We start from the raw sequence: 23,352 nt of genomic DNA on the forward strand, positions 1-23,352 counted from the left end.
GATTCTGACGGAGGGATATAGATGGCACAGAGAAACAGATCCTTCTGTGATGATAGTATAGTTTTGTTTATTTTCAGCCAAATGTGGAATTTTCCAATTTTCATGGTGTTTATTAGCGTGTGTAGGTGTGATTTGTACCAGATTATCAGACCTCCTGAATCTCTGCCTTGGCGCACTGTGCTAAGTTTTTGGGAGGGTAGTATAATTTCTCTGTAGTCACGGGGACAGTAAGTGACCATGTCGGCCTTGCACCATGTTTCCTGTAGGATGATGATGTCAAGGTTTTTAATGTGTGTGTGGAAGTAAGTGTGTATGCTTTTTAATCCGAAGGCAGAGGAGCTCAGGCCTTGGATATTCCAATTGCTAACGGTAAGTGACATTGTGAAGATTTAAGTGTGTAGTGTTTAAGATGAGATAAACTTTGTAAAAATGTTTTTTTTTTTTTTTTTTTTTTTTTTTTTGTGTGTTTATACATATGTATATACTTATGTTTATCTTTAAATATAAATATTTATATAACTGTATATATGCATATACATTTTGTTACATGTGGTTATTATTATTGTCCATTGTTTTACTTTAGATTAGTCTATTGCAGATGTACTGTAATAATTGTCTGATCTCACCCATGTCGTTTTGTTGCGCTGGTCCTCTGAGGGCCTCAGCGTAGCTGCGCTGCGTTTCTGAGGTGTGGGTGAGGCGTTGCAGGGTTGCTGCTGGGGTTCTCTGTGGTTGGTGATTCGTTGGTGTTGGCAGAACTGGAGGGTTAACCCTAACCCTAACCCTAACCCTAACCCTAGGACTCAGCGAGGGACGAGTAGTGTGTGTGTGTGTGTGCGTGTGCGTGTGCGTGTGCGTGTGTGTGTGTGGAACAGTTTGTGTTGATATTGCTAATCGTTGAGATGAGAGGATGAGGTGCAGTCGTATTGCTATAAAGTCCTAAAGTCTACACCACGCTAACCTCACTCACTCACTCACTCACTCTCACTCACTCCCTCACTCACTCCCTCACTCACTCACTCCCTCACTCACACACTCACACACTCACTCACACACTCACTCAAAAACTTTTTGTGCCCAAAAAGAGGTGTCCAAATGTGCTAAATGACTTTAGACCAATTCCGCTCACCTCGCACATCAGTAAGACCATGGAGCGTCTGCTACTCTGCCTCCTCAGACCCCAAGTACAACACACTGTAGATCCACTACAGTTTGCCTACCTGGAAAAGGTGGGGGTTGAGGATGCCATCGCATACCTTCTTTACAGAACCCACTCTCATCTGGACAAGGGATGCAGCGCTGTAAGAATCATGTTTTTTTACTTTTCCAGCGCCTTTAACACCATACAGCCTCTCTTACTCAAAGACAAGCTGACTGGAATGCAAGTGGACCCACACCTTGTAATCTGGATCACTGACTACCTCACTAACAGACCACAATATGTTAGACTGAAGGACTGTACATCAGAGTCAGTGGTCAGCAGCACAGGAGTACCACAGGGGACTGTACTTTCCCCCATCCTCTTCACACTCTACACATCGGACTTCAGCTACAACTGAGACCTGCCACATGCAGAAGTTTTCAGACGACACAGCTATTGTGGGATGTGTCAGAGGGATGGCCAGGAAGAGGAGTACAGGAACCTGGTGAAAGACTTTGCTGTGTGGTGCAGGGTGAACCATTTGCAGCTAAATGCATCCAAGACAAAGGAGATGGTAGTGGACTTTCGTAGGTCAGGGCAACCCTCACAGCCAATGTCAATCGAGTATGAGAGGCCGTGTAGGCCATAATTCTGAGATGAATTCTCTCACACACACTATCATACTCTCTCACACACACTATCATACTCTCTCACACACACCATCATACTCTCTCACACACACCATCATACTCTCTCACACACACCATCATACTCTCTCACACACACCATCATACTCTCTCACACACACCATCATACTCTCTCACACACACCATCATACTCTCTCACACACACTATCATACTCTCTCACACACCATCATACTCTCTCACACACACCATCATACTCTCTCACACACACTATCATACTCTCTCACACACCATCAAGGTGTTAAAAGGAGGCCAGGAAGGAGGCCAGGAAGTCAGATTGGCTTACAGCTGTAAGAACAGAGCCTGCACATAAATTGGTCTACAAAAACATTTAAATCTGGCAGCAGACCTTTTAACAATGACTACACTTTTGTTGAGCTTTGTTGAACTAGCCATGATATTTCTACTTTCTACCTTTTTTACAAGGTCACTTTGGTTTGTGGAAATAAATGGTAATGAGGAGGACATGTTTTACTATTTTTGTCCATCACAATGAGATGCATTTAGAACATTGAAAGGAAAACTGACAGCATGGGACATACCAGCATGATTCTGGAAATATTATTTTGTGAGCTTAATGGATAAACACTGACAACTTTTTACTTTCTTTTAATTAGCCCGCAGTTAGAAGGAGGTGACAGTCAATGAAGTTTGGGTGCACTGGAGGCACATTATGCATGTTTTTGTTCCCTAAAAAATTTATAGGAAAACTCAAGATCAGTAGAAATTAGACATAGGGATATATTTTCTCCAAGATTACCTCCAACAATCAGAACTGGTCATCCTACATAAACAAATTACCTTCGGTTTGTCTCTTGAAATTCGTTGCTAAAGAATAGCTGTATGCTTTGGAATCATCAGGAGGAAATTATACAGGCACAAATAGCAACTTCAAATTGGTTAACTGACGTGTGTGTGTGTGTGTGAGAGAGAGCATACAGCAATGTCTGCGACTTTGGCTGACATTGTTAATAAGATTCTTCAAATCACCCCAAATGCAGATGAAAGGTACGTGCTAGGAGGACAACAGTCTTGCAACATCAGAAAACAGCGCTGGCATGCGCTGCAGGTGCTGGACCCAAATGGACATGCCTTCCATCACGGGTGTGCAACTGGCCAAAGAATTTACAATGTTCAAATTCCAAATTAGTTATGGTTATTAGAGTTATTTGTGATAGTAATTAAAACGTCATAATGTATTTCTGATAAATGAAACAATGCAGTAATGTATAAAAAAAAAAAAAAATAAAAAAAAATAAAAAAAAATAAAAAAAAAAAAACGAGGACACCCCATATAATATTTAGATATTTATTATCAAGTTATGGACAGGTCAGGAAATCACTATTATACTGGTTAACAAAGATCTTGTCCCAAGCAAACAAATGTTTCTTATTTATTGTTGCATGCAGAAACCAAATATTTCAGAACAGTCTCAACAGCAAATAATCTGTCACTCAGGTGGATTAAGGTATCCTTAGTCCTTGTAGTCATACAATGACTGGTGTGGTACTTCTGTGGTCACTAGATGCTGTTGTCGTGTCAACCTCCACACCACTGTCCTCTAAATCTGTGGTGACAAACTAAAAACAAACAAAACAAACACACACACAATGCATTTAGAAAATGTTGGGGGTTAGCCTATTGCCAAACCATGAAATCTAAATGCTACAAATTACTTATTATTATTAATAATATGCAATATAAACATACTGCTTACATTATTTTTAAATAACTTACCGTAAATGTGTCATTGTCTAATGTACACTGCCTTTGATGTAAATGTATTGTCAATCATGAAGCCATTTAGTTTCTGGCCCTCGTGCAACTTTGGTGAAACCAGTTTGTTTCCTCATGCCATCAAAAGTTCAATACTGAAATCACAAAAATTGAATTTAGTTTCAAAACCAGTCTATAGCAATTCACCCAATACAATCAAATATTTAGAGAACAGTTACTCAAGAGAGCTTGGTCTCAATCTATAATGAATTACATTTTCTGTAATAAAAGAAATATAACAAACTTTAATAGTACAAGTGACTAAGTTAGAATGAGCACTGAGACAGATTTTGAAATGTTAGACTGTAAGTCTGTAGCTTTCCATGTGCAGCAGCTTGTTTATGATTGTGTATACAAAATGAATCTATATTTTATTTTACTTATTAAGACCTACATAGGGAAGAGTCCAAAAGTTCCATGTAATTCGACTCGAATGTAGTGACACATTAATGTGGAGCAACTATAGCCATTAAAACGATAAAGTAATTTTATTTATTGTTCTTTAAGAAAGCTTCCAAAACAAAGTTTCTTATAAATGTGCTTTATGAGAACTCACTTACTTAGTTTGGCATTACTAGAACGTTTAAAACGTGTAATTTGCAGACGGTCCCTTACAAAGACGAATATTTATAAAATATCTCAATCTAAACCTGAATCTATCAGAAGCTAAATGAAGAGGTGAATGATGTAGTGAACTCACCTGTCCCCTGACTCTGGAGCCGCTGCTCTCTGTGGTTGAGGCTGATATGGAGCTCGCAGCACTCGGCTGATGGTTCGGATATAAAGCTTCACCGCATCTCTTCCTCCGCGGCTGCGTTTAGATTCCTGTCGGGCTGTCGGGTTTAAATCCACATTTCTGACATGGATGTGGCAGCGGTGGAAAAGTTTAAAATGTTAACAGGCCGATGCTCCATTGATTCTCTCTCGGTCCACTATCCTCTCCTATCAGTAATAATGAGGAAGGCGGGACATGTCTGTGAAATCCCGCGTCTTCCACCAATCAGGTACTGAGAATTTAATATTACTTCCGTTTCAATCAAACTCGTTTCCGTATCAATCAAACTCTCTCACACACACTATCATACTCTCACACACACACCATCAAACTCTCTCACACATACAACTATTCTTATTCACATGCACTATCATTCTGTCTTACATTCACTATCATTCTGTTCCATAAACATGATTATTTGCATTCACATACACTATTTATTATGCTTACATATAATAATATTCTCTTACACATACAGTAGATCTTTGTTTTACATACAGTGTTAACGTCCCTTACACAGACTACCAAACTTACATACATATACTAATATTCTCTTTTACACAGATTATCATGAAAGCACATAATAATAAATAATAAATAATAATAAATAATAATAAAGCACATAGGGGGCTGTGGTAGCCTAGTGGGTAGGGCTTTGGGCTATCAACCGGAAGATTGGCGGTTCAAATCCAGGCTCTGCTATGTAGCCACTGTTGGGTCCTTGAGCAAGGCCCTTAACCCTGTCTGCTCCAGGGGCGCCGTAAGTTGGCTGACCCTGCGCTCTGACCCCAGCTTCCAACACCAGCTGGGATATGCGAAGAAAGAATTTCATTGTACTGTACATCTGTATATGTATATATGACAAATAAAGGATATCTATAATGCATGTTTAAGTAGCTATAGTTATATGTGCAAGAGAGAATAGTGCTGTGTGTATGAGAGTATAATAGTAAATAAAAGAAAGTGTGATTATAGTTGTAAGAGGGTATAGTAGTATATGTGAAAGAGTATAGTAAACCATGTATGAGAGTATGATGGTGTGTGTGAGAGAGTATGATGGTGTGTGTGTGAGAGTATGATGGTGTGTGTGTGTGAGAGTATGATGGTGTGTGTGTGAGAGTATGATGGTGTGTGTGAGAGAGTATGATGGTGTGTGTGTGAGAGTATGATGGTGTGTGTGTGAGAGTATGATGGTGTGTGTGAGAGAGTATGATGGTGTGTGTGTGAGAGTATGATGGTGTGTGTGAGAGAGTATGATGGTGTGTGTGTGAGAGTATGATGGTGTGTGTGAGAGAATTCAACTTAGAATTATGGCCTACACGGCCTCTCATAATCGAGGGGAGTGATGTGGAGGTGGTCAAGACCTACAAATTCCTAGGGGTGCATCTGGATGACAAACTGGACTGGTCAGCTAACACAGACATCCTGTACAGGAAAGGACAGAGCCGGCTCTACTTCCTAGGAAGGCTGAGGTCCTTTAACATTTGCAGGAAACTTCTCCACATGTTTTATCAGTCTGTGGTCGCCAGTGTCCTTTTCTATGCTGTGCTGGGGTGGCAGTATTAAGAAGATGGATGAAGCACGGCTGGACAAACTGATCAGCCATGCTGGGGCAGTGGTCGGCATTGAACTGGAAACTCTGGTGACTGTGGCTGAAAGAAGGACCCTAAGCAAACTTCACTCCATCATGGACAATGTGAACCACCCCCTGCACACTGTTGTTGTAAAACAGAGGAGTATGTTCAGTGACAGACTGCTGTCACTGAGCTGCTCCACGGACAGATTAAAAAGGTCATTCGTCCCCAGAGCCATTAGGCTCTATAACTCCAGCATTCGAGGACAACGGTGATGACTAAGGACTGAGCGTATATACATGTATATACAGTATGTGTACTTAAGTATATTCGTACACATGCATATGTATGCTAATGTATATATAGTTATGGCTATATTGGCCCAATCCAATGTGCAATACTTGTCACTTATCACTTTATATTTAATATTTAATCTACAGTATATTTAATCTGGACCGTGTACTGTATACTTGGAACCGCACCTTCCTGCACTTTCAATTCCATTCGGTTATGTTATTTTGTTTATTACACTCAATCCATTCTCATCATTAATAACTGCTCTGTAGCTATGCAGTATATGTAAAACTCAGGTTACATTCAATCTGTCAAAGTGTTTGTACTTTCTCGAATTTATATTGTTGTAATTCTTTTCTTTATAGTGTGTATTTGATTTGATTTGATGTACAATGCTACTGGGACTCTTAATTTCCTTCGGGATCAATAATCTATCTATCTATCTATCTATCTATCTATCTATCTATCTATCTATCTATCTATCTATCTATCTATCTATCTATCTATCTATCTATCTAATCATACAATATACACGTCATGGTGCGTTCAAGAGCTCTGTAAATGATGGTACTCCAGAGTTCTAGGACTGTACATAAACATAAAAAGAAAAACATCATATTACTTTTAAAGTTAAACAGGAACTTATCTTCTTTTATGCAAAAAAGTAATATATATTTTGTCCAAATAGAAAATAAAACAGCACTCAGTGATTTCTATTCATCAATGTGGTATATTTTTTGAATTTTAATTGATAATTTGTTGGTCCAAAAGCCCATGATAATGGTCCTGTTCTCAGTTCGTCCCCCAGATTGGACAGAATGCTGTTAGGCTGGAGTAGATGGTTGTCCCCCTTTTATCCAAAACCAAGCTATAAGACTGGCTGCCAGCTGAAACCAGCTTTTTGGCACAGTTCTTATCAGCCTGGTCATGACAAAACATTAAAGATGAGAACAAATACATGAACCAGGGGTTGAGGTTCACTTCTCTGTAGCTTTTCTCTCTTATCCTGCTTGGGTATTTGGACACATATTTAAATCAGATCCATTCCCACCCAGTTTTACCCTAACTCAGGCGTGTTCCTGCTAAAAATAAAAATTAATTAACAAAATCAACCATCAAAAATGATTTTTTTTCTTTTATTGTCATCCAGTCAAACTGCAACAGCAAATCAAAGATGATACAAATCAAGTCCTTTTACATCAGTATCTGTCCTCATCAAGTCCAAACACTTCCTCAAATACTCTGAGACGCTCTGACGCTCTGTGTCGCTGTTCGATGTGCTGTGTTTGTGGTGTGATCGTATCATTTTTGTGTTCTTGGGTGTATCTGAACATGTTGAATGCACCGATCGTTCCATTGTCATTCTCAGGAGGGATTTTGAGGTACAGGCTTTGTGGTGTGGTGGTTCCAGGCTCACTCGCTGTAGAAACGATTCCATGCTGAACTGCAGGAGTGGCTGTTACGTGCTTGCTCTCGGTCATGATCGTTCCGGTTTCATGAGTGGTTATGGTTTGTTCAGTCTCAGCAGGGATCTAGTCAGGGACACGTCCTGGAGAGGTCGATCCATGTTCAGTCTCTGATCTGATCTGTTCTTTAGGTTTGTCCACTACTGACCACGACTCGCTGGTCACCGATTGGTCCAGCACTGGAAATAAATTTGGCACATTAATAATTTAGCATTAAAAATGAAATAAGCACAAAGAACTTCAAACACAATAGAGATCATGTTCATTTTTTTTTTGTAAGAGCACAAACGCATGAAAACACGACATCTAGATCCTGCAGACGCAATAAAATAACAACAGTGTGTCTACGGCTAATTTCTCTACTATTATATTTATTATTTATTTATTTAAGTTTTCCGCCACTATATAAACGTTATTTATGTTGCGATCGGTGTTATGTTTAGTTTTTATTGTATTATTTCTGGTTTCTGTTCATTTTTATTCATATTTTTTCCCACGAAGTTTAGGATTACATTTACATTTTAGGCATTTAGCAGACACTTTTATCCAAAGTGACTTACAGTATACAGTCTAAGCAATTGAGGGTTAAGGGCCTTGCTCAAGGGCCCAACAGTTGCAATCTGGCAGTGGTGGGGTTTCAACCAGCAACCTTCTGCGTAGTTGTCCAGTACTTTAACCGCTAGGCTACACCTGCCTTTCTGTTGTTTTGGGTCAATGTTTTTTTTTTTTTTTTTAACAGTTCACTATAATAATTATACTTATAATATTAAAGTTATTTATTGACAATTTCTAAAAAAAAGATCTTTTGTAAATAATATCTATTTAAAAAATATAAAAAAAATGCTGCAGTCCGTTTGCTTCTGTTAATAATTGTGTTCCTCTTTACACATTGCTGACCATGTATTATTATTATAAAGTTTTAATGACCATAATTGACCAATAGGAGAGCGGCTTCACTTCACTTTGCTGCTCTGGAGAAGTGCTGCACTTTTTCTGTTCTGCATTAAATGTTTTGCATTTTATTAACCTTATTTCTATTAAGTTTCTCCCTCTTTCAGCAGTTTAGTGACTCTTCATGGTTTATTATAGTTCCTCTCTGCTAAACACCCTCACGCTGCCGGTCAGGGTCTCACTCTTGATTATGTGTGATATTTAATTTCACCTTCTGGTGTTTCAGACAGACAGGACGAATCACAGCATGAACAAACTGAGTCAGAACCATAAAGTTCCTCCCATCTGATAATAATGTTAGACATTTACTCAGAATCCGGGTTACAGCTCCATCATTAATCCGGGTCAGTGAGCTGGTCTGTACCTGAGATCCTGCTGGTTATAAGTGCAGAACTTGGACGTCGGTGTTGCAGTCGCATCTCGAACCGACATTTCACAGTGCAAGAACAAGTGCTGTTATTCAAAATATACTTCAGATTAGATTCCCAACATCATCAAGTATGTAGTACATGGAACAGTGGTCTCACTGTCCAGCTGGAAAAAATACTGAACAGCTTTATGGTGCTGATGTTTTTTACCTGGAGCATCTACACCCATGGTGAGGTTAAGCTCACTTGACTGTGGACACTTGTGCTCACACAGCTTCTATTTCATTTTTGTTTTTGTGATTCTTGGTTTACATCTGAGCATCCAGATTTTCTCATAAATAATATAAAAATGTTAGTTTTCCTCCCAACCTTGGCCAAGAGACAAGTGTTCCATGTATTTTGTATTTGTACAGAAGATCTTTTAATTGAAATGATTGTGGCCCAAACTTATATACGTATAACTTGTGCAGACAAACTTATATGGACACAGAGAATTTATCAGCAGTGAGCAGTCAGGAAAACCTTCTACACCACCTCATAATTTAATCATTAATGTCGTATATACAAGTATATATTTAAAAGTTATTTGTTTAAAAGTTATAGTATATTAAAAGTTATTTGTGCATAATTTTAAGGTAATTAGTAAATTTTAGTACATTTATGGATAAATTTATTTGCTTATTAATGATTCTTTTCATTGTCTTGTCATTACAGTATAATTCTATAGATTTATGATATATACAGGCTATTTTCTAATACATATTTACTTATATATTGTAGAAACCAGACTAAACTCTACAAACATTTATGTATACAAATATTATTTCTAAGCGAAAGTTTCCACATTAATATACACACATTAAAAGCATGTTTAAAATTGAATTGTTTTTATTTGTTTGTATTATAAAGAAAAAAAGTCACAAAAATTAATTCGACTATTTTTATGTTTATTATAAATAATATACAGAGCTGGGAAGGTGATATATTGACTGTGGTATTAATATAAAAAATAAATAAAACAAGAATTAATTGAATCATGTACAATTATTTTAAATACTTGCAGTAGATCCAACATGTGATTTACCTTCTCATGTTCCTTCTCATGTTCCTGAAGTGTAAAAGCATCGATAGAGAACCTGACCACGTTCCTCCTGTCACTTTTCATGAATCTCCACTGGCTGCCGTTACTGTAAATCATACAGCTGAGAGAAAATAAAAGAATTAATCTTATTAAACCTGTCCAGTCAGGCCTAAAGAAAACTAAACTATAACCTCTCACCCGTAGTTGTGGATGATGTCGAGTCGTGGGAGGGAGAGACGAGAACTTTTAGTGGTTATGTGACAGAAATCAGAGTGTAACCTTTCACCTTCAGAGACGAGGGGAACTTCAGCCTCGAGGAACACTGGGTGTCCGATCACGAAACCCTGGAGGGGGGGAAGTTTGTTCCAGTTCTCTGAAAAAGAGCGAGCGCGACCTGAAGAAGAACGACCTGCAGAATTATGGATATATAAGAAACTGCTTCTGCATGTTCAGATGATTTTATTCATAGGCTAAAATATTTAATACATTATAATATTATAAATAAGCATTTTACTCCGTCTTTTCACCCAGTCCAGTCTGGCCAATTGGAAATTCTCTCTCTCTCGTAGCTGTTGCCACTCCCAACCCTAATCGAGGAGGGTTAAGGCTGTCACACACCCTCCCGGACATCCACTGATCGCTTCTTTTCACCTACCAGGGGCGGATCCTCATAGATCACAGTATTACGTGTGGAGAGTCATGCCCTGCCATCCATGATCAGCCACTCCGTCATGTAGGCGCCTCGACCGTCCAGCAGATATCGTAACTGACCAGCGTCAAGAAACCTTGTTTTAGCCATGGTCCCGCCCCTACAGACCCACAGCCAATCGTGTGTCTGTTAGTTCAGAGGCGCCCAGTTGGCTGAGAGCAGAGCTGAGATTTGAATTTGAGAGATCAAGAGATCAGTAATGGTACTGGTGTTTATTTTAAATTTATTATATAATTCATTAAAGCCTCAGTTAAACATCACTGTTCGATTAGAAAGTTTTCGTTCACTTCAGCTTTTTAACTGGGATTAAAATCTTTGTTACCATCACAGACGCTCAGTGAGACGCTGCCTTTAGTTCTGATGGGCTTGAAGAACCTCACTGTTTCAACATGGGGGACAAAACCGATCTTATAGGAGTAGTGGAACCTGTTTAAAGACACAGATGAGATAGGAGGGATAAAGTTTTTGTGAGCAGGTACAGGAGTGTTGGGAGTAAAAAGCTAGAAAAGCAGGACTAAGGTGAACAGAGATGTGATGGAGATGATGTGATGGATCTCGTACCTGTTGAAGTGACACTGTACAGGTATGGAGAAGAAGTCAGAGCTGCTCTCGTCAGGGACGTAGTGAAGAGTGTTTGAATAAGTGACGGTGCCGTTTATCACCTGTACTTAAATAAAAACTAACTCAGTATTATTATTATTGTTTGTTCCTTCAACCAAACTAAAAGTGTAAGCTTAATGCCCCTGTTCATTTAGAAGAACTCATTTTTAAATATACATTTACATGCCTGCATACCAGACTTGGCACGTTTTTTACACTGGATGCCCTTCCTGATGTGACCCTCGTATTTGTATCCGAGCTTGAGACCTGCACTGACAGTAAAGCATTTACCACTTTGTAACGTCGTCGTTCCTTTTCACCACTTAAAAGAGGTTTTGGTACCGAGGAGAGCGAGTGATTTAGTGTTTCTGCTTTTATTTTGTCTCGTTCTTCCTGCAAACACGTCTTAAGATGTGCAGCAGTACGGGGGGTCGTCATCACATTTCAGCTAGTGTTGAGTAAAATAGAATTAAAAACACCTTTATTTGTCATATATACATATACAGGTGTTCAGTACAACAAAATTCTTTCTTCGTGTATCCCAGCTTGTTTGGAAGTTGGGGGTCGGAGCGCAGGGTCAGCCATTGTACGGCGCCCCTGGAGCAGACAGGGTTAAGGGCCTTGCTCAAGGGCCCCAACAGTGGCTGCATGGCAGAGCTAGGATTCAAACTCTCCACCCACTAGGATCCCACTGTCCCAGTGGAGTGGAGGTTCTTGATGCCGTCTGAGGGATGGAAGATCACGAGCGTTCAGATTAAGCTGCACCCTCCACCTTTACACACTGAAATTCCTCCTGATTCCTTGAATGGTTTAATGATATTCTGCACTGTAGAGGGAGAACATGCAAATCCCTTCCAATCTTTCTTTGAGGTTCATTGTTTTCATCATTTGTGGACAAACTGGATCCTCTGATCATCTTTACTCATCAGAGACTCTCAGCCTTTCCTGGATGCTGCTTTTGTACCGAACCATGATCACAATCACCTGTTCACATCACCTGTTTAACATCACATCATTATTTAGTGTTTTCACCTCATTACTAGCACTAAATCACCCCCGTCCCAACTTTTTTCGAAACGTGTTGCAGGTCTGAAATGCAGGAATGGATGTTTATTAATAAATGAAATGAAGTTGAGCAGATAAAAGATGAAATATCTCAGCTTCATCCTGTCTGACATCAAATAAAAGTCAATATAAGAAACTCTGTGTTTATATTATTATTTACATTTTCCATCCTGTCCCAATTTTTTCTGATGTGGGGCTGCTCACCTGTCTGTGGGTGCCGCACTGCTGCAGATCGTACTGAAACATCACGAACTGCTCCGTAGAAGCGCTCGCGCCGCACGTGCCCAGCTTCACCCGCGCGCTCTCCGTCTGGATCCGCACGCGCATCTCCTTCGGGCTGCACGCGACCCGCACGGCGCCTCTCACGCGCCGGGACTTCTGAGGTCGCCGCGGCGCGGGCAAGAGCAGCTGCCGCACGCGCTCCGGTACCTGCACGCGCTGGAGACGAGCCCTCGCGTGCGCCAGAGAGAAGCGCTGCTTCGGCACGAGCGGGGATCTGGAGTGCAGGTACACCGGGAGCGTCAGGTACGGAGGCTCGAGCCGCTCCTCCTCCCCAGGTGAGCTCCGGCTGGGGTCGAGCGCGAGAGGAAATGCGCCGCTCGTGCTCTCTGTGGCGCGCGCAGCCGGAGAAAGCAGAGCCACGAGCGCACAGAGTGAATGCAGGATCAAACCCATGATAGTAAAGCAGAACCGTTCAGCAACACTACAACCGCGTGTTTCTGTTGGTAATAGGAAATATCCCACAATGCAACACGACCTCGCAGCTTATCATCACACGTGGACATTCTACAGCGTGCCTGTGGGAACTTGTGCTCATTCAGCCAAACTGATGGTGCATGAGAAGTTCCTCCACACCAAACTTTATCGTAGGGCAGTTTGTAGTCTAGTGGTGAAGGTACTGGTCCAGTAATCAGAAGGTTGCCGGTTCAAGCCCCACCCCTGCCAGGTTGCCACTTTTGGGCCCTTGAGCGAGGCCCTTAATCCTCAATTGCTTAGACTGTATACTGTCACAGTACTGTAAGTCGTTTTGGATAAAAGTGTCCGCTTAATGCTGAAAATGTAAACGTCTTTACTTGGTGCACAACCATGCTGGAACAGGAAAGGGCCTTCCCCAAACTGTTGCCCCAAATTTTTCATTATGTATTAATTTAACATAATTGTATGCACCTGATAGCAGTGGGCGTGGATGACACACCTGAGCTCAATAAATAGGGATGCATACTTCACATACTTTTGACCAATAACGTAAATATGCTGACGACAGAATCGGCTTCAACAAAATTACTCTGATCATGTATTCTGGTCAGGATCGTGGAGGTTCCGGAGCTTATTTATAATACACTAATAGTTTTTTTTATTACTAACCCAAACAGGATTAACAAATTTTTTTTAAAGACAGGAACAAACTAAAATATCCAGACACAAAAACTTTAACTTCGGACCAGGGTCGCGGGACCGTGCGGCACTGAAATGATTCACACGGGAATCAGGTTTGATCGGCGCTTTTGCTTTGCTCTTGGCGACACCTGCTGGTCATTTGGTGTTACTGCATCAGAAACAGTCAATAAAAACACAAAACCAACTCTGAGCAGATGATGTTTGGTGGAACATTCTCAGCTCTACACTCACACTGACATGGTGATGACATGGTGGTGTGTGTTTATTGTTCTGGTATGAGAGTAGCAGGATTTTTTCTTAGGAACTCAGACCCTGTCAGCGCTGGCTGTAGATTTGCTTTTCAGGGCAGCAATCTGTTGTTGTACAAACCTAAAATATTCTATAATACTAACCAGATAGTGTTAGTCAGTTATCCTAAAACGTATTTTAAATGGTTAATGTCTAAGTAGTGGTGCCCAGTGTTGTAGGTCCAGAATACAGAATTAAATATACGTGTAAAAAACAGAATCACGTTATATCTCCTGAGTAATTAATTTTATACTCACCTCTGATTCAAAGGTACCGAGAAGTCAGATTTCCTAAGGTATTTTTGTAAAAATTTTAACTTTGCAAACTAAAAAGTGAATGGTACATCACTGCTTTATAACATGTTCGAGAGCAGACTGTGACGTAGATAGAACTTTATTAATCCCGAGGGAAATTGAATAGATCTCTTCCTCCTTTATTTCACCACAAATCATTTACCTTAACACTGGGTTATTCCCTTAAAATGAATACATGGTTTTGTTTATTATCACACACACTCACTAATGTACAGGTAAATAAACCTTTAGCACCGTGTACAGGGGTGTGACAGAATTAACCTGGAATGAATTTCTATAATGGATAAATAAGCTTTTGCATCGATTTTAAATCCTGGTATCAGTATTAACACTCCAACAGTTTTCTTATCACAAAGTTTTATTATGAGACTTTTGTTCTTTTTTTCCCTCTATTAAAACAATGTTGTGAAGCACCAAGAAGATCCTAAAGAATTAAGAGAAAAAAAGAGAGAGAAAAAAAAAAAAAAAAAGACAGTCAGACCAAGAAACTTACACATTTCATCACATCATTCTTACAGTAACTATTAGACTATTAGCCATGATGTGTCCGATCAGCTCTTCAACATTCGAACTTCTGAACTACAGCCACAACACACCTACAGCACTGTGCAAAGGTCCAGACCTACATATTAAAGACAGTATGGGATCACCTGGACAAAGAAAGAAATAAGAGAGCCCAAATCTAAACCAGAACTCTGGGAAGTGTTGAAAGAAGTCTGGTATAATATCTGAAGATAAATTCAGAAAACTTCAGGACAGACTGTTCAAAAGAACTCAAGATGTGTCATTTTGTTCTGAAAATAACTGCTTATTAATGATGTGTATATATTTTATTTATTTTCTGTTTGTAACTTAACAAAAACTAACAAAGCTGGCTGGTGGTGGCCCAAGACTTTTGCACTGTACTGTATATGTAACAAATATGCACAAATTCCCACAGACCTTGTGAAAAGACTTAAGTGCAATAGCTGTTATGTCTGCAATAAAAACAAAATTTGGTTTTGGAATGGAGGGTCCAACGTGCTCAAGATCTGGTTTCCACAAACTTTTGGCAACACAGTTTTAGGTTTTGGTTACAGGAGCTTTTCCACAAGCTGTTTTTTTATTAAATGAATTGGTTTTTAAAAGAATTGTTTGTTGTTTTTTAAGGTGGTATTGTTTAGTTTTGCACTTCAGAATCACAGTAACTAAAATCCAGAAGATTTGGTGGAGTCTACAGATGTTAGTAGAGAAATACCTGGAATAAGACGTCTCATCAGCTGATCTCAGTGTGGATCCTCATTCTGCAGGTTCATGCTCAGATTGTAGAAATAGTTCCTCTTTTATAAACACTGGATCAGTTGTCTCCTGCTCAGGGATTGTGGTGGACATGTTTTCCTGCAGGAACACATTACCACGACCTCTCATTTCCAAAAACCTTTCAACAACGGTCACATTTCTCTGCTCAACTGCATCCCCATTCATGCCAAGTTCTTTCTTCTCCTCAGAGTCCTTCACCAGCTCCTTGTTTATCCTTACTGCATCTTCATTCATCTTGACGGTCACCTTGTTCTCCTCCTGCTCCTGTTTCACTCCTCCCGTCTCATTAACTGCATCTTCATCCTTCATGATTTCAAGCACTTGCTCGTTCTCCTCTTGTTTTGTCTTTTCCATGTTCTCCAGTTCCAGTGTTACTGGCTCTTCATTCTTCATCTCAACAACAAGAACCTCAAGTTGCTGCTCTTGTTCTGCATTTCCCACCATCATGTTTTCCTCCTCTTGTTGCTTCATGTTTCCTTCATCATCTTCATCATCTTCAGCCTGCTGGTCCTCAATCATTGTATTGTTTTCAAAGTCCTCCTTACCAATCAGAACTTCCTCCAGTTCATAATCTTCTACCATCTCTTCCTCCTCATCATCATTATTAATGTCATGGAGGTGATGCACCACCATCTCATCTTCTGGTTCAGTGTCCACTTCAGACTCTTGAAGAAATTTGTGCAGGTTTAAACTACAGGCATCACTGGTCACCACCGCCCGCTGAGTGCTGGACACAGAAGCTGCAAAAATAAATACATTTAAACATGGTGTATAGATATTTATTGATGAATATACAATCTTATGTTTACATTTATTTATAAACAACATTTTATTTTGGTATCCAAATCTTACACAGTTTTAAGGCTGAATGGTTAAACATGAGTGTTTTGTAAATAAACTCACTCAGTCCTGCAGGTTTGACACAACTGGAATCACAGCAGTTACAGATGTTGGCATCACCGTCCAACTCCACCCACCTGATCACATTCAACCCCAAATTACTGACTGAAATCAAACCCTCATCAGTGATCTACAATAATAAACAGGCGTGCGTGTGTGCGTGCGTGTGTAATGTAGAACACACATATGAAGAGAGATCCAGTGGATTAAATGAGTTGATCACCTGCTCTGTTCTTTACTGTATGTGCAGGATTTAGTTGTGGAGCTCACAGCAGAGTTTCCAACAAACAGAGAGCAGTGCAAATAAAAAATCTGCTTAAACACAAAATCATACCTGTGTTAACAAAAACATGTATAAATAAGTCAACAAAGCATTTAAAGGATGCAGACAAAGAGGGACCAAATTCACCACCAACAAAACAGCAAGCAAAACCAAAAACTTGAAACATAAGATGTGGGTTTTACCACATTTATTTATTCATTACTTTAACCTTTTCCTCCTAATTTAGTCCAATTTCTTCTAACTGCAGACAGAGACTCTACATGATTCCAGTCAAGTCCCAAAAATGATCCCACCTGAGCTTCTCCAACCCCCAGTTTTATTCACTGTGTTAAATAAATTACTACAAAATAACTTCACATATAAAATAAATCATTACACACAAACGGAAAATAGAATATGAGTGTTTTTATAAGTATAAATTAAATGAATGAACCTCAGAAGTTGATTGTGGGAATAAAAACGCATCGATTGAGAATCGGAGGATGTTCTTCTGTCGTAGGACGAATCGGGACTGACTTCCGGTCATCTTACTGTCTATCAGGCACCTAAAATTCATTTAAAATTAAATTTGTTTGTTGTTTAACGCCATGTTTACACATTGGTCATTCTCATAGCAGGATAGGTACCTAAAAGTTGCACAGTTTATTTATTCATGTTCTTTGTCTAGTGTTCTTTCTGTGTTTAGTTCTAGATGTGTATTATCAGTTCTGAATTTTTCAAATAATTGATCAGAGTTTCGGTTTCGTTAAAAGTAAAATTAATTCTCTGTTAGGTTGATGATAAACACAATAATTAAGAGAATAGATTGTTTTAGTAAAACATTTGAATGAATGTTTTAAGCTGTAAAGAGCAGCAGACCAGTCAGCTGGTTCATCTCCTGTATGATTCTAATAAAAAACAGCAATCTAAATCAGAATTATTTACCCAAAGTTGGTGATGAGATCGTAACGAGGGCTGGAGTTTGGATCGTTACTCTCAGTTGCGTGACAAGCTTCAACAAAAATACTCTGGTCCTTCCAGGTAAAATCTACTGAAGCTTCAAAGTTCATCTGCTGCCCAAGAGTAAAACTTTCATTCACTGATGATTTCTCCCACATCTCTGTAATCACACACACATCACACACACATCACACATCACACACATCACACACACCACACCAACACATCACACACACATCACACACACACACATCACACACATCACACACATCACACACACATCACACACCCAACACACATCACCAACACACCACACACACACACATCACACACACACACATCACACACATCACACACATCACGCACACCACACACATCACATCACATCACACACCACCAACACACATCACCAACACATCACACACACACACCACACATCACACATCACACATCACACATCACACATCACACACACCACACACACACCACCAACACCACCACCAACACACACCACCACCAACACACATCACCACCAACACACATCACCACCACCAACACACATCAACACACACACACACATCACACACACATCACACACACACACACACACATCACACACACACACATCACACACACCACATCACACACACCACATCACACACACATCACACATCAACACACACAAATCACACACCACCAACACACATCAACACATCACACACATCACACACCACCAACACACATCAACACACACAAATCACACACCACCAACACACATCAACACATCACACACACACATCACACACCACCACACATCAACACGCACACAAATCAAATCAGCACACACATCACACACCACCAACACACATCAACACATCACACACACACATCGCACACACACATCACACACATCGCACACACATCAACACGCACACACATCAACACGCACACACATCAACACGCACACGGCACACACCACCGGCACACACCACCGACACACACCACCGACACACACCACCGACACACACCACCGACACACACCGCCAGCACATCACACCCACCGACGCACACCACGACACACACCACCGACACCCACCACCGACACACACCACCGACACCCACCGCCAGCACATCACACCCACCCACGCACACCACCCACGCACACCACCCACGCACACCACCCACGCACACCACCCACGCACACCACCCACGCACACCACCAACGCACACCACCAACGCACACCACCAACACACACCACCAACACACACCACCAACACACACCACATCCATATCACACACATATCACACACATATCACACACATATCACACACACCACCACACACCAACTCGTTCAGTTAGAATCTATTAGAAACCAGTGAAACCATTAAAGCGGTGAAGCTTCATCTCACCATTATACACAGACAGACTGAACACCCCTTTGGTGCCAAGCCTCTTCCGAAATGTGTGTTCACCAACATCAGGAATATATCCGATTTTATATGAATAATGAAATCTAAAGAGGAAAGAACATGGATCATGACTCGAGGTCTCACACTTACAGAAAAAGTTCCCAGTGACATTACTGGACCAGTTTTCTTTATCTATTGCTATTACAAACAGCCAAATGTGAAGAGCACCCAGAGAAGTGAGATATTAAATGTTGTAGAAAGTGATTGGACTCACCGGTTGTAAACACACTGGATGTTTAAAATGAGTGGTAGAGATCTGATCACAAAACCGTGAGGATCTGGCTTATACACTAAATTATTAGAATAAATCAGCTGTTCATTCACTATCTAAACAACAAGAAACAAACATTCGAATTAATTTAATAGCATGTCACTTAACTAAAGACACATCGAATATTATTTAAAAAAATCCAATAATAAACAATTAAAAAAACTCAAAATATTCAGGTTTATTTTTTATTAATGAACAAATGAGAGTGTTCTGTTTACACAGTTACAACACCCACAAACTAAATCTTTTACCATTCTAAAATTCATCCACAAACGCTTTTTAAACTATGGATTAATTAAACAAAAAAAAATTCGCTTTATTCTATTGGCTCCAGAACAAAATAACCTTTAACGTAAAACTCAATTCTAAAATTAAATTGTTCCAAACACTCAGACGGATCTTCACTGCATCAAACATCCACTGTTACTGTTTTATCTGCAAATATGTATAAGATTGTTTATATTTTATATTAATAATGATAGAAATGTTAGTATTGATTCTAAATGAAGCACAGTGGTGTAACATGAATAAACAGTTTATTAGCTTTATTTTTAAATGCAGTTTTTGGAAATGAATGTTCTTCACTGTTGGATAATTAATGTGTTTCTGTCTGAAGTCATTTTTTTAGGATGTGCTAAAACTTTATTTACAAACGTTTTAATATTATTAGATTTTTAAATATATTAGATTTCATGTTTTGTTTCTTGTGTAATTGCATTGTTTTTATTTTATAGAAACTATAAGCTTTCCACTTTTATTCTTTCATGAACTCGTAAAGCTTTTGTCATTAACTAGAATAATCATTTAATAAAAGTGTTTAATGTTAAAGCTTTAACTCAGTCATCATTAATGAATAAATTAATGCTTAGAAATAAAAGTGAACTTTATGAGGATTTTAAATCTTCTCTTTATTTCTCTAACAGTCAGTAAAGTGTTCTGTTAGAAGAAAATAATAATGAAGACGCAGGTAAAGATGATAAATAGATGAAATAAAGAAAATATATTTTTATCATAAACAAGGCAACTCGCAAAGATTAATTAAATAAATTATTTACCTTTAATATATAATATTTTGTTTTTATTTTATTATTTTCTGTTTGATTTATCGGTCAATAATAAATAAATAATGTACATTAAAATTTGTGTGGTTCCAATTTCATAATGACTAGAATACATTGTGCATATGGAGCATTTCTGACACATTTAAAAACGTTTATAATGTTTAATAGGTTAAATTATAGCTTAAAACAAGTCATTATATATGGACACTAGTGTTTTATTCTAATGTTTATGCTTTGAGCAAATATTTAGTGGTAGTTTGATGTAGCTTTTATATTTTTGTACTGTAAAACTATATTTATACAGAAATACAAAAATATATATAAAACGATTTAAATTTACTTTCCTTATTACTGTTTTATCGGAGGTGAAAACCCCAAACTCACAAAGTGAAATGTTTAATCTTTCTTTACATTTTCTTTACAATGAGGAAAAATCTATGAGCGCTCATGTGATTATTAATGTGCTTTTTTACGTGACTAAACGTCCTTCAGTTTGTAGACAGTAGTTTTTATATTGCAGCATTAATTGTGAAATACGGATTTGTGACCAAAGCAAAAATAATATACAGGGTGTCCCTAAAGTCTGGACACCTAAATATCACTATAACTAATTATATGTTTACTTAAATACACATGCATACAGATTACATCACAAATAGAAGAAACATTGAAGATGTTATTGATTAATATTCTAATGAGATAAAATATATTAAAAAAAATATTGAAAATATGCATCTTGCCTATGTGTCCAGACTTTATGGACACCCTGTATATTTATATTTACTAAAGTACTGCCACCTGGCAGTAGAACAAACCACAGTCATACTGGTTCAGAGCAAAATGTGAATTTATTGGCGACTCTAATCCTCAGTTTCTCTCAGGATTGATCAGGTTTTGGTTAGATGTGATACTTACCGAAAATAAGCCTCCACAGTCGTTCAGATCATAATGAAAGTAGATGAATGAACCGTCAGATCGAGACACCTCACAGGTTCCGAACCTGAACTGATGAGCTGAACTCCTGAACCCCAGCAGAGCCAGATTGACTCGGACCGAGACCTTACTGTACCCACACCAGACCTCCACCCCCCGGTCATTACTGACAGGAAGAGCCCGGGTCTGGTCCTCCTGCAGATTCTGGGGGATTAGAATGTTCTCCAGGGTGCTTGGTAAAACCCTCCTCCCAACAGAAGGTCTGAACAGGAGTTTGGATGTGAATGGTGCGGGCTGCTGGCGGAACATGGGCAGGAGAAGATAGGGGGGCAGGATGGGGTGTGGGGAGAATTCGGTGCCCCTGGTGCCCGGCCCACTGTACAGCTCCTGCAGCTCCTGCTCTGTGGAAGTGAGGGGGGTAAATCTGTACCGGTACCAATCTATACCACTGCTCCCTACTGCTGTAATACACACCAATACACCGAGCACACACGGTAACAGACAGGAGGGCAGAAAGGTGCGAGCCATGGTCCTCACCCACCCCAAAAAATAACCGGGTGTAGAACAAGCAAACGCTCAAAGGTAAAGCGCATGCGCAGGGCAATTTAGTAAACTCTCATTAAAGCCTCCCGATGAGAAGCACCTGAGGGGGTGTTGATGACGTCACACTTGAATTAGGACAGGTTGTTTTTGTTTAGGGTGTAAAAACGAACCCCTAGAATAGAGCTATAGGTTCAGTTTTTATTAAGCTCCAATAAAAATGCACAAATTCTGTTTCTCTGAATGATCAGTACTATAATAAAGATAATTTAATGCTGCAGTGAGTAACTGTATTATAACGTAAATCACATGATGACGTCATGTAATGCCCTACAACACATTAGCATCCTGTCCAGTTGGTGCTGGACCCACTGCAACCCTGACAAGAATGAAGCTGTTCATGCATTAAATGAATAAATAAATAAATAAAGCTCAATTATATTACAGAACAGAGTCACAATGGCCTGAATTACTGCTGGATAAACTGGTCAGTGCTGGTTTTATGTGGAACTTTGCAGGGTGACCATGGTCCAGCGTCGGCGTGTCTTTAATAACAAAAAAACATTTTAACTTCAATCAGACAACCTGCAAACCAAGAACAGCAGACTGGACGATCTTAGTGGTGACCTACCTGTACGGTGTTATGGGCTCATTTGTGCTGGGTCAACTATCAGTATGTGTTGTGTTTTGAACACAAAATCAGCACCGACCATCTTAAACCAGCAGGACATCAGAATTTCATGATGAGTTCTCACGGGTCAGTGAGCTTTGGGATAAAAAGAACGTTTGCTGTGTTCCATTTATGGCTGGAATGTTCCTCAATCCTTTATAATGCGAAAGTCAAACGTTTACATACACTCCTGAGGAACATTTTTGCGTTTCATGGCTGTCCTGGCATCTTCAGGATCTTCGGTAGCGATCGACTAGTGCTAGTGACTTCTGCTTGTCCATATAAACAGGGCTAGTTTGACTGCACCCAGTGAAGTCACGGAACCTCAATCTAAGGTCAAGAGAACACTTCCATGGTTTAGAAAATATATGAAAACAGGCATCAGTGTTCCCAATCAAGCAAGCTTTACAGGAGCAGGGATTCCTTCTTAGTTGTGCAGCAGTTTCTAAACCTCTAGTGATTTAAAGTGCATTCACATG

The 23,352-nt window shown here is 39.5% G+C and overlaps 2 protein-coding genes and 1 long non-coding RNA gene across 3 annotated transcripts; all 3 read right to left on the reverse strand.

The window, feature by feature from the left end:
- Nucleotides 1-3,141: 3,141 nt before the first annotated feature.
- LOC134301403 (uncharacterized) lies at nucleotides 3,142-4,428 on the reverse strand. The gene is made up of 3 exons (XR_010007445.1): nucleotides 4,324-4,428; nucleotides 3,585-3,718; nucleotides 3,142-3,427 (listed from the first exon to the last, which is right to left on the reverse strand). It is a non-coding gene; the product is annotated as an uncharacterized LOC134301403 (long non-coding RNA).
- Nucleotides 4,429-8,871: 4,443 nt separating this feature from the next.
- Nucleotides 8,872-13,181, reverse strand: zp3d.2 (zona pellucida glycoprotein 3d tandem duplicate 2). The gene is made up of 8 exons (XM_062985151.1): nucleotides 12,711-13,181; nucleotides 11,403-11,503; nucleotides 11,164-11,267; nucleotides 10,331-10,505; nucleotides 10,159-10,253; nucleotides 9,421-9,434; nucleotides 9,048-9,136; nucleotides 8,872-8,968 (listed from the first exon to the last, which is right to left on the reverse strand). Exons 1-8 carry the CDS (start codon nucleotides 13,179-13,181, stop codon nucleotides 8,872-8,874), a joined length of 1,146 nt encoding a protein of 381 aa, XP_062841221.1.
- Nucleotides 13,182-16,074: 2,893 nt separating this feature from the next.
- zp3d.1 (zona pellucida glycoprotein 3d tandem duplicate 1) lies at nucleotides 16,075-22,280 on the reverse strand. Its single transcript, XM_062985152.1, has 8 exons — nucleotides 21,642-22,280; nucleotides 19,613-19,721; nucleotides 19,339-19,442; nucleotides 17,913-18,087; nucleotides 17,422-17,533; nucleotides 16,929-17,017; nucleotides 16,181-16,532; nucleotides 16,075-16,095 (listed from the first exon to the last, which is right to left on the reverse strand). The coding sequence occupies exons 1-8, from the start codon at nucleotides 22,189-22,191 to the stop codon at nucleotides 16,075-16,077; spliced, it is 1,512 nt and encodes a 503-aa protein (XP_062841222.1). The 5' UTR covers nucleotides 22,192-22,280.
- Nucleotides 22,281-23,352: the final 1,072 nt, after the last annotated feature.

The sequence above is a fragment of the Trichomycterus rosablanca genome, chromosome 23 (genome assembly GCF_030014385.1).
Source record: "Trichomycterus rosablanca isolate fTriRos1 chromosome 23, fTriRos1.hap1, whole genome shotgun sequence".
Lineage (NCBI taxonomy): Eukaryota > Metazoa > Chordata > Actinopteri > Siluriformes > Trichomycteridae > Trichomycterus > Trichomycterus rosablanca.

Bases quoted from the DNA above. Each gene is read 5' to 3' on its own strand.
- zp3d.1 (XM_062985152.1), bottom strand. From the start codon at position 22,191: ATGGCTCGCACCTTTCTGCCCTCCTGTCTGTTACCGTGTGTGCTCGGT. The intron at 17,018-17,421 runs GTTCATTCATTT...GTGTTTAAGCAG, and splicing joins TCCCACAATCAACTTCTGAG to ATTTTTTATTTGCACTGCTC. The intron at 16,533-16,928 runs GTGATCAACTCA...TTCTGTGTCCAG, and splicing joins TACAGTAAAGAACAGAGCAG to CACTCAGCGGGCGGTGGTGA.
- zp3d.2 (XM_062985151.1), bottom strand. From the start codon at position 13,181: ATGGGTTTGATCCTGCATTCACTCTGTGCGCTCGTGGCTCTGCTTTCT. The intron at 10,506-11,163 runs GTAACAAAGATT...GCTCTTTTTCAG, and splicing joins CTCACTGAGCGTCTGTGATG to AGAACTGGAACAAACTTCCC. The intron at 8,969-9,047 runs GTACAGACCAGC...CATTATTATCAG, and splicing joins TATAACCAGCAGGATCTCAG to ATGGGAGGAACTTTATGGTT.